Source organism: Scyliorhinus canicula, chromosome 7 (assembly GCF_902713615.1).
Source record: "Scyliorhinus canicula chromosome 7, sScyCan1.1, whole genome shotgun sequence".
Lineage (NCBI taxonomy): Eukaryota > Metazoa > Chordata > Chondrichthyes > Carcharhiniformes > Scyliorhinidae > Scyliorhinus > Scyliorhinus canicula.
In genome coordinates, this window is record NC_052152.1 from 84,480,166 (window position 1) to 84,492,209 (window position 12,044).

The following is a 12,044-nucleotide window of genomic DNA, read 5'->3' on the forward strand; positions in this document are numbered from 1 at the left end:
GTCCTCTCTGACCCATTCGCTTATAAACCTAAGATGCAAGGCTAATTGAGTGCATCTTAATATATGGCACCCCCCCCCTCCCCCTCAATGAACTGGGACACTGCAGTTTGGCTAGTTTTAAACAAAGTTTTCTCTTGTTCCATATGAAAAATTAAACATCCCATTAATTGCCTTCAGGACCTTGGCAGAAAGCAAGATTTGCAGCATCTGTAAAGGGTACAGTAAATCGAGATGACATATTTGTCTTAATAAATGCCATCCTGCTCAACCAAGAAGTCAGCAAGGTTGACCAATGGCGCAGGTCCCACCTAATAATCGCAATTGACAGGGGGAAATTTGCCCCTCACATGCTTAAAGGAGGGGGTAATCACTATACCAAGATATGTAAACTCCCAACAGGCACCACTTGAATGGAAAGCCCACCCAATGGCATAGTCACAGACTTGGTAAAATTAATTTTGTAGCCTGAGAACAGCCCACATCAATAATAACGAGCAGAAATGTACAACTTAGACACCAACAGCAACACGTGATCCGTGTAAAGCATGATCTTATGCAGCTTCCCTCCACTATATAACCCAAAAATCGAAGGAACCTGTCTAATTGCCTCACCCAAGGGTTCTATAGCCAATGTAAACAATAACGGAAAATGGGCAGCCCTGTCTGGTCCCTTGTTAGAGAGAAATATTTTCAGACCTGTAAGCACTGCCGCCACAGGATGTTTATAAAGCACCTGTATCCATTTAACATACTCCCCTGTCAGCCCAAACCTCTGCGACGTTTAAAAAACGTAGTTCCGCTCTACTCGGTCAAAAGCTTTCTCTGCAAATAAGGAGACCACTAACACATTCAACTGCCCGTTTTTGAAAGACCTGAATAACATGTAGTCGTCTCCTAACGTTGTTACACGAGTTTAAACCCGTTATATACCCAGTCTAATTGCCCTTGATGATCAATGGACAAGTCTATCCAGATGCCTGCTATCACTTAAGACAGCAACTTCAAATCTACGTTCAGGGGTGAAATTGGCCGATAGCATGCGCACTCTTCAGGATTCTTTCCTGCGTTCAGGATTAGGGAGATATTAGCCTCCCAGAGGGTCTATGGCAACAGACCTGCTTCAAATGAGTGACTATACATGCCAGTCAGTGGATCTAATACCAAGTCTTTAACTTCCTTTTAAAACTCAGATTTGAGACCAACTGGCCCTCAGGCCATACCAGATTGAAGCTCCTTCAATATAAGAACCGCTTCCCCATTAGAAATAATGAAATGAAATGAAAATGAAAATCGCTTATTGCCACGAGTAGGCTTCAATGAAGTTACTGTGAAAAGCCCCTAGTCGCCACATTCCGGCGCCTGTTTGGGGAGGCTGGTACAGGAATTGAACTGTGCTGCTGATTTGCCTGTACCATTGCAAGATCCAGCTAACAATCCTTTATCCACAAAACAAAAAACAAACAAACATTTACAACAAAGCTAATTCTAAGGAGACATCCCTCAGTGTATGTGAGGACTTGTAGGGCTATCCCTACTACCATTCCTTTATTATACTCAGGAGACATACTCTTCAGAAAATAGGAGAAAAAATAATCCAGAATGCGAATGGGCACAAATGTCCCTCCCCCATTTTGACCCCCACTGATGACCTAAACCACTTGCCCACCTCCTGGCAATGGCACTACTTATATTTATCATGATTAAAGTAAGAAGACCTTAAAGCATAGATTGCCATCAGAAATATGGAGAAGAAGAAGATGCGGATGACTGTCACGCAGCCATGCTACCATACCACCTACGCAGCACACACATTAACTAAAAGGAGGATGCTGAAATAAATAGAAGTTCCTGCGATTCTTAAGGATAAAGCATTCAATATAGTAGTCAACATGAAACACATCCCTGCTACCATGATAAATAACACAATCAGACAAGAAGCATTATAACAGGGGTAAAGTCCAGATTTTACAATGAGCATTGGAATGTTACTGCAAGGTAGTGCCTTGCATGGAGTTCATGTGGTTAATCTGATAATTGCCGTGTTCAATACTGTTCACAACTCCTCAGGTATTGATGCAGTCCATATCCACATGAAGGTAAGAGCTGGACAACATTCAGGCTTGGGCTGATAAGTGGCAAGTTACATTCATGACACACAAGTGCCAGGCAATGACCATCTCTAACCAGTGAGGATCTATTCATTTCCCCGTGGCATTTAATGGCATTACCATTGCTGAAAGCCCTACTGTCAACATCTTGGGGATACCACTGACCAGAAACTGAACTGAACCAGCCATATAAATTGGTGTCGCTACTAAAGTGGGTCAGAGGCTGGGAATTCTGCAGCGAACAATTTGCTGACAATCAAAAACCTGTCCACCATCTATAATGCGCAAGTTAGGAGTGCAATACATTAATCCCAATTTTGCCTGGATGAGTAAAACTCCAACAACACTCGAACACCATCTAAAACAAAGTAGCCCACTTGAAGGCACTCAATCCACCCCTGAACCATTCCTTCCGTCTGCCACTGGTGCACAATGGCTGTGTAGTTTACCATTCACTGAAATAGCTTGCCAAGGATCCTCCCCACAGCATCTTCCAAACCCACAACCTCTGACCTCGAAGATCAAGGGCAGCAGGCGCATGGGAGCACCGCCTGCAAATTCCTTTCTAGAATACATACCACACTGTCTTGGAACGATAATTTCTGGGTCAAAATACTGGAACTCCTAGTTGTTCAAGAAGCAGCTCACCACCACCTTTTCAAGGGCATTGACTGGCCTTCCTGGGGATGCTCACGTGCCCAAGCCAAATATTCCCTAAAGTTTAGAACAATGGGAGGCAGTTTCTTTGAAACTGAAAATTCTTCATAGGCTTGACTGGGTAGATGGTGAAAATACGTTTCTTCTGCCTGGGAAATTTAGGATATGGAGTCAGAATCTCTGAATAAGAGGCCAATCATTGAATTGAAATTAGGAAAACATTCTTCACTCAAAGGTTGTGAATCTTTCGAATTCTCTACTCCGAAGAACTGCGGTTGCTCATTTATTGAGTATATTCAAGGTATTAGTATTCAAGAAAAAGTTGTAGATTTTTGCTTATTAGTGGAATTGAAGTAGAGCGTTAACTCTAATCATCTTGATTGATGATGCAGTCTTGGCCAACTCCTATTTCTTATGTTATACTTATAGAATGGAAGACTATTACAAAGCCACCAGCAACTGTTGTTGATGCAGCAGAAAATGGTAATACTGCAGTGACACAACCAGAAGAAATGCCTCCGGCCTCTTTGCCAATGCCTACACAGGTAAGAATGAATTGATTGATTTTTTTTTGAGGTAGATCAATATCTTTGTATGAGCAAAATGAGTGGTGGAATGCTGGTCTTGTTATCAGAGCTGCTATGCATCAAGAAATAGGGCTTTGGAATAAGTCCCGTCTTGCGTATTTGTACATCTGCTGAAGATAACTTTTGTGTTGCTGATTTATTGAGGCCATTGCCTGAAGGATAGTGCAAATTGCCGCAATGCCAATGTCCTATATAGATGATTGTTGCATATCAGTTCAAACCATGCTTCCAAAAAGGTGGGGGTTGGCCGGTGGGGGGGGGGGGGGGGATGGGATGACTGCTGTATGTGTTTTAAGCAAAGCAATAGTCATCAGCTTGAGATGGCGCTTCAGTACATTGTGTGTTAAAATTGGTCTCTTCTGCTTCTCAGTACCCTGGAAAAATACCCATTGGATAACCCTTTAAAAAAAATTCAGTGGGAATGGTCAACACCAGAGACGCCCAACAGTAGCTTGCATTAATAATGCCTTTTGTCCACCTCATCCTCCTTGTCCTTATTGTTGGCAGTTCCAATAATAATAGAACATTTTACCTGAATGCCTCTGCCACTCCATGACTCCATATATTAATAATCTCATCTATATTCATCTTTTCAAAAGTTTTCTCTGCCCCATCCTCTAACTCCTCTCTTCCACCCTCCATGTAAAGTGGCTTGAGACGTTCTCTGTGCTAAAGGAACACTATAGTTACTTGTTATTGTAGGTTTTATCTTTGCCCGGTATCATCAGTTTACCCACATTAAACTTCAGATTCCTTTCATCACTGCAACATTTAAAATATATTTTTACTTTTGTGCCTCGTCCCATACTATTTTATATTTAATCAGATTACACTGCATTTGCTATTTTTTTTACCCGCTTTCTAAGCTGTCTGATCATTATTGTATTATCTCATTATTTGTACCAATGTGATACTGGCTCAAATGCATGTATCTCATATTAAAAAAAATATCAATTCAGTTTGATGCGAATGATTAATGAATGGCAACTCCTGTATTTTGTATTTAAGTTTCATTTGAAATGCAGCACTTGAATTATGCTCATTCGATATTAGTCTGTAATAGACTTAATGTGGACAAGTGGGTGTACTTGGAATTTTTGACGATTTGCTGAAAATGGGACAAATGGACAGTTAATTGCCTTTTATCACAAAGTTTACTGCTTTCAGTGCATTTTTATGAGGCACATCAAAATATTTTAGAAGCAAATTATTACTCTAAAATTTGTTTTTGCAGATTCCTGGAGTTCAGCCAATTCCAACTGTTAGTAGACTCCATCCACCAAACTTTTCAACAATTCCACCGCCTACTTTCAATCCTGGAGTGCCGCCTCCACCACCACCACCACCGCCGCCTCCATTTATGCGTCCTGGTTTCAATCCAGTCCAGCCACCACCTGGTATGTTACTTCAGTAGAATGTATTAGCGATTGCACCTCGGCCGAATTCTCCGGTCATTTATGTGGCGAGTTTCTCTGGTCCTGCTGCGTTCCCGTCGCAGGATTCCCATTGACTGTGGCGGGACCAGGAAATCCCACCGCCGAGTAACAGGTGGCTGGAAGGCCGGAGAATCCCGTCCCAGGAAAATATTTCAAGTTGGCTACCTTGCTGTTGTACCTTTTAGAGAAAAATATTTACCATTTATATGTTCAGCGTCTTATTTTTTAAAATCCTTCCTTTCATCAAATTTGTTTCTTCTATTTCAACAATATTTACATTCATGTAGACAAACTTTATAAGGAAGAGAAAAATTATGGTATTACCATTCTTATTTTAGAGAAACATTATAGTATTTACTATTTTTTTATTTTTAAAAGCAGCTGTGATGAATATTTCAGGTGTTCAACCCTCACTGAATGGTATTTTGGTTTTGTGTAAATTGAAAACATAAAAACAGGAGCATAAATAGGCTATATTGCTCCTTGAGTCTTCCCAGTCATTTCATAAGATCATGGTTGATCCTAAGTCAGAAAAAAACTTCCTCCAATTACCATATCCCTGGATTCCCTTAAGGTCCAAAAATCGAAGGTTTAGAATCCATGTTCCTCTGAGGTGAAGAATTCTAAAGATCCACAACCCTCTGTTTAAAATGTTTATCTCCTGCTCAGTTTGAAATGGCTGTTCCTTTATTCAGAGAAAATTCCCCCTAATTGTGGACACTTCAGCCATGGGAAAACCGCCTCTGAGTATATACCCTGTCAAGCCTTCTCAGAATCCTGCATGTTGCAATGAGATTACTTCTAATACTTCTGTACTCCAGAGAGTATAAGGCAATTCTTCTTGATCTCTCCTCATCGACTAGACTTTGCAACCCAGGAATCAATTTAGTTGGCCTTTATCTTTAAAGCAAGGGTGCCCTTCCTTGGGGTTATAGATTGTACACTATATTCCATATGTGATCTCACCAAAATTCTGTACAATTGCACCAAGTTTCCTCACTCTTGTCTGTCAACCCTGTTGCAATTATGGTCAACCTGCCATTTGCCTTCCCAGTTTCTTGCTGTTTGTGTGTGTTGACTTTGTTTCTTGTACGAGAACATTTAATAATTTCTAATGATTTAAAAAAGTTTTTTTTCTATTCTTCTCGCCAAAATAAATAACTTCAGATTGATCAGTCTTTCAAAGCTCAATGTTTCTAAAAAATAAATTTTCCCGTAGTGCTATAAATATAATTAATACTCAGCACACCTTGGTTCCATTCTCTATAGCTGTTCCTATTTCTGATTTGGAGCAATTAAATATTTAAGGCTGTAACTTTCAAGCTCCACGGTGTCATGATCGGGGGGGGGGGGGGGATCTTGCAGTTTTCTTTTTTTACTGCTAATGGCCCATAGAGGCCTTGATGCATCAAATTCAGATTTGCAACTTTCCATCGTGTAATTTGAACTTGCAACATTTTGATTGCTAGGCCACTAATAGCACCACTATTATATATTACCACACCCTTCTTGTTTAATTATTTTTGAAGCACTGCCATTTCAGCAGACTCACTTAATTCACTGCATACAAATTTATTGGCATAATACAAGATAAAGAGCACACCATGGTAGTCACGATTGTTGGATTGTCTTGCTTAACATAAACAAAATAACAGCTAACTGTCCATCAGTTTCTAACTTTGTTTCTACAAAATTCCCCACAGCTTTCCATTTAACAAAACAGCACTTGCAGAAATCATTGATTGATACAACATGGGGGAAGGCCATTCAGCCGATTATTCCATGTGTCTACTCTTTCTCTTTGGGCTCTGTCCCAGTTTCTCAGATTTTATCTCCTTCCAGTCAGAAATGGAAACCTCGCAATGGTTTTGAGGTTGTTTATATAGAAAGTTAACTATTTTCTTATTGTTCAGTCTGTGGAGAAAACAACTTTAATTTACCAAATTAGCTACTTTTCACCTAGGTATCTTTTTTAAAAATAAAACACTTGTGAAAATATACTTTGCTTAATAAGCTCAACATTAAAAGTGCTTCTTCAAATTCTTGTGGCAAAATTGTCTCAATTTAAGTGCATTCATCATTAGAAACATAAATCTAATGTGAAAAGTAAACACATTTTAGACTCCATAAGCATGTTTAGGTGAACCATTTCTGGCTTGTTCTGTTCACAAAACATTTCTGTCATGTAAACATTGTTATTTCAGGTTATCTTCCACCGGGAGCTATTCCTCCACTGAGTACTGCAATGCCCATTGGAAATACAGGGGCTAACATTCCAACATGCGAGTCTTCCCATCTTCCTGGTTAGTCGCTCTTACTTTTTCATTTTATAATTTGTGATCTCCAGCAGACACTGCCATATCATTTGTTTGGTAACCAGCTAAATGTGAAAATTAAATAAGAACAGAAAATGCTGGAAATACACGAGCATATTTCCTGTTTTAGTTCAGATTTTGCTTCTGTGCAAATGTGCAAGTTAGTTTTATCTTTCATTGAACTCTACTGACATTTGAGAGATCTCAAAGTGAAAACATCCCAAGGTTACTTTTGAAGAGATTTATGAGGCAGAACTTGAAGTTATTAATAAAGCATGTCTCATATTAGCAGTTAGCAGACTTCTTCCCTTTAACCATCATGTTATCTGTAGTCTGCCATAAGAGGAATGTTCCTAAACTAGAAGTCCTGTCTACCTCTAAGGATTGTTGTTTTCAGTGGTTTCTTTGTTTTTTAAAAAACATTATGACCGTTTTAAAGTAATGTATTAACTGCGGAAAACCTGCAATTTTATGCACAGCACCAGCTACATTTTCTTTGACAAGTTCTATCGTCAGTTAAAATTTGTATTTACTTTACAGAAGAATTAAATGAAAAGCTGTTTTCAGCTGCCTATAATGGTTTTATCAGACTGAGGTAATAGTTTTGAAAGGAATTTGGTCAAGTGAGCTACACATCCTCCTCTTTCCACCCTTCTGGGAATAATCTTTCACCACCTGAAAAGTACCTATATTATTGTAATTCAATAAATGATTATATTTTGGAACAAATTTCAAAAAAGTTGGGAGGCTGGTAACATCTTGGTTTTAAAAGATTTGAAAGAAAAAATGAAGACAGCAAAGAAAATATTCTTAAAAGTGTTATGGTCCTTGTCAGACTAGCTGTGGGCTAGAATGGTAATAAAAGGATGAGAGACCCCTGAATAACTTTATATGAAAGCGTAGTAATGCAATTGATCTGTATGACAGTATAATCATTGAGTTACGTACATGCTGATGTGCATCATATTTATACTATTGAAAGAGGAAACATCAAGAATCTATTTGTAGAATGTTATATTCCTGGGCCTGAGCTTGGTACGTAAAACTAATATAAAGGGCACAAATACACATTTCTGTTGCTGAACAGGTGTGCAACTATCACCTGCTCCTCCTGATGAGTAACTATACCCCTCATGATCAATTTACTTAAGTTGTTGCGTTTACACTTTTTAAAGAAATGTTGATTACTGTTGAGTTGGTTGTATGTCACTGATTACTAAAGTACATCAAGATTTTGATTGGTTAACAATGGGCAAATGATGAAGACGGTTGGGTAGCCTTTTTTTAAGACCACTATATAACTGTCAAGTGTAAAAGCCGAGGTGTTACACAGACCATTGGCTATTCTTACTCAAATTCATCTTTGAAGGGAAGTGCCCACGAGACATCAAATGGACCCCCTAGTGATGTCCACATCTCAAGATTTTGATACATACTAATGGAAGGATATAACAAAAAGCTTTCCAGAGGGAGCATTTTTTTTCTGTCTACCCAAAACTTCTCAACGTCTTGGAAATCTCTGGGTTTTACTTCTGGATCTTCTGTGTTGCAAGAAGCACATGCCTAACTTTTCCAACCTCTACTCATTACTGAATTTCTCATCCCTGCTAACATCTAGTAAACCTCCTTATATCCTCTCTAAAGCCTTTATATATTTCCTGAAGAGTGGTGCCCAGAATTAAACATAATACTGCAGCTAAAGTCTGGCTCGTAATTTATAAAGCATGATCTCTTGCTTCTTTATTTTATTTCTCTATTTAAAACCCTAATTAAAAAATATATATTTACAGAATGTGGGCGTCGCTTGTTAGGTCAGCATTTATTATTCATAGTTACCTTTCAGAAGGTGGTGGTGAGTTGCCTTCTTGAACTGCTGCAGTCCTTGAGGTGCAAGTACACCCACTGTGCTGTTAGGGAGGGTGTTCCAGGATTTTGGCCCAGTGATAGTGAAGGAATGGTGATATATTTCCAAGCCAGGGTGGTGAGTGAATTGGAGAGGATGCTCCAGGTGGTGGAGACCCCAGCTATCTCTTGCTCTTGTCCCTCCCAGATGGTGGTGATTGTGGGTTTGGAAGGTGTTGCCTAAGGAACCGTGGCGAGTTCCTGCAGTGCCTCTCGTAGATTGTGCACACAGCTGCCACTATTCGTCAGCGGTAGAGGAATTGAATGTTTGTGGAAGGGATAGTAATCAAGCGGGCTTGATAACCCGTATGCTTTTTTTAACCAAATTATCAGCTTGTCCCGTCACCTTTTAAGAATTTGAGTATATGGGCACCAATCTGCTTCTGTTCATCTATGGTTCTCAATAATGCTTGCCATGCTTCTGCTGATTTCACTATCCTGTCTGTCACCCTGAAGCCTAGAACTATCTTCTTCATCATCTACTTTGCCACGTTTTGTATGATCTGCATTATAATGCTGCTCTCTACCACTGTGTCTGCACCATTTATAAAAGCTAAGAAGTAAAAGGACCCAAAAGTGGCATTTGGTGAATGCCATTGTAAACTAGAATCTAGTCTGAAAAACATTCGTTTAGTACCCCTACCACCCTTTACTTCCTGTCACCGAGCCAGTTTTGTATTCATTGTTCTTAATTCCATGGCCTTTGACCTGGATGGTGTTGAGTTCCTTGTGTTGTTGGAGCTGCACTCAACCAGGCAAGTGGAGTGTATTCCATTACACTCCTGACTTGTGCCTTGTAGATGATGGAAAGGCTTTGGAGGGTCTGGAGGCAAGTTACCCGCCGTACGATTTCTAGCCTTTGATCTGCCCTGGTAGCCACAGTATTAATAGGGCTAGTCCAGGTCAGTCTCTGATCAATGGTAACCCGCAGGGTGTTGGTTGTGGGGGATTAGGCAATGGTAATGCCATTGAATGTCATGGGGCGATGGTTAGATTCTCTCTTGTAGGAGATGGTCATTGCCTGGCGCTAATATAACTTGCCACTTGCCAGCCCAAGCCTGGATAATATCCAGGTGTTGTTACATTTTGACATGGATTGCTTCATTATCTGAGGAGTCGTGAATGGCGCTGAACATTGTGCCTTCATCCACAAACATCCCCATTTCTTACCTTATGGTGAAAGGAAGGTCATTGATGAAGCAGCTGAAGATGGTTGGGCCGAGGACACTCCCCTAAGGAACTCCTGCAGTGATGTCCTGGAGCTCAGATAATTGAGCTTCAAATACCACCATCTTCCTTTGTGCCAGGTATGACTCCAACCAGCATAAAGTTTCCCTGCTGATTCCCATCGACTCCAATTTAACTGAGGCTCCTTAATGCCATACTCGGTCAAATAATGCCTTGATATCAAGGGCAGTCACACTCACCTCACCTTGGAGTTCAGTTCTCTAGTCCATGTTTGACCAAGGCTGTAATGAGGTCAGGAGCTGAGTGATCCCGGCAGAACCCAAACTGAGCGTCCGTGAGCAGGTTATTGCTGAGTAAGTCCTGCTTGATAACTCTTTCCATTGTCTTTGCTGATGATGGGGAGTAGACCGATAGGGCAGTAATTGTGTGGGTTGGATTTGTCATGTTTCTTGTGTTCAGGACACACCTGGTCAATTTTCCCACATTGCTGGGTAGATGCCAGTGTTGTAGCTGTACAGGAACAGCCTGGCTAGAGGTGCAGCAGGTTCTGCACAAGTCTTCAGTACTACTGCCGGAATATTGACAGGGCCTGTAGCCATTGCAGTATCCAGTGTCTACAGCTGTTTCTTGATATCACGTGGAGTGAATCGTATTGGCTGAAGACTGACATCTGTGATACTGGGGACCTCCGGAAGAGACTGATTGTGGTTGAATACAATTCTGCAGCTGTAGAAACCCACAGTGCCTCAGAGATGCCCAGCCTTCTTTTGCTAGATCTGTTTGAAGTCTAATCCATTCAGCATAATGATAGTGCCACACAACACGGTGGAGAGTATCCTCAATGTGAAGATGGGACTTTGACTCCACAAGAACTGAGCAGTGGTAACTTCTACCGATGCGGTCATGGACAGATGCATTTGCAACAGGCAGATTAGGGCAGCACGGTAGCATGGTGGTTAGCACAATTGCTTCACAGCTCCAGGGTCCCAGGTTCGATTCCCGGCTTGGGTCACTATCTGTGCGGAGTCCGCACGTTCTCCCCGTGTGTGCGTGGGTTTCCTCCGGGTGCTCCGGTTTCCTTCCACAGTCCAAAGATGTGCAGGTTAGGTGGATTGGCCATGATAAATTGCCCTTAGTGTTGGGTGGGGTGACTGGATTATGGGGATCGGGTGGAGGTGTGGGCCTGGGTAGGGTGCTCTATCAAAAGAGCCGGTGCAGACCAGATGGGCCGAATGGCCTCCTTCTGCACTGTAAATTCTATGGTTCTGTGATTGGTGAGGATGAGGTCAAGTATGTTTTTACCTCTTGATTATTCCCTCACCACTTACTGCAGTCCCAGTCTAGCAGCTATGTCTTTTAAGACACGGCCAGTGGTACTACCGAGCCATTCTTGGTGATGGACGTTGAAATCCCCTACCCAGAATCCATTCTGCGGCCGTGCCACCCTTAGTACTTCCTCCGTGGTGCCCAACATGGAGGAGTACTAATTCACCAGCGGTATGTGGTAATCAGCAGGAGATTTTGTTGCCCATGTTTAATCTGAAGCCATGAGACTTCCTGGGGTTCAGAGCCGATGTTGAAATCTCCCTCCCGACTATATACCACTATGCCGCCACCTCTACTGGGTCTGTCCTGCTGGTGAGACAGAACATACCCAGGAATGGTGATAGTGGTGTCTGGGACATTGTCTGTAAGTTATGATTCTGTGAATATGAGTATTGTGGTGATCACAAGTTAACTAGATGCAATACAACTGAGCAAACACTAGAGGGAGCACGGGAGAGCCATATAAATAGACCGGGACAGGAAGTGAGGACACACTTCACAGAAGGCAGAACTCGTAGCAGGGCA

General features: G+C 41.3%; 1 protein-coding gene across 1 annotated transcript in view; it reads left to right on the forward strand.

Annotated features, from left to right (window-relative positions):
- Positions 1–12,044, forward strand: part of scaf4a (SR-related CTD-associated factor 4a) — a 147,567-nt gene that overhangs the window by 119,396 nt on the left and 16,127 nt on the right. Inside the window, exons 16-18 of the mRNA XM_038802292.1 lie at positions 3,195–3,310; positions 4,587–4,749; positions 6,993–7,091. Coding sequence (XP_038658220.1) covers positions 3,195–3,310; positions 4,587–4,749; positions 6,993–7,091 — 378 coding nt within the window. The remainder of the gene's footprint in view (positions 1–3,194; positions 3,311–4,586; positions 4,750–6,992; positions 7,092–12,044) is intronic.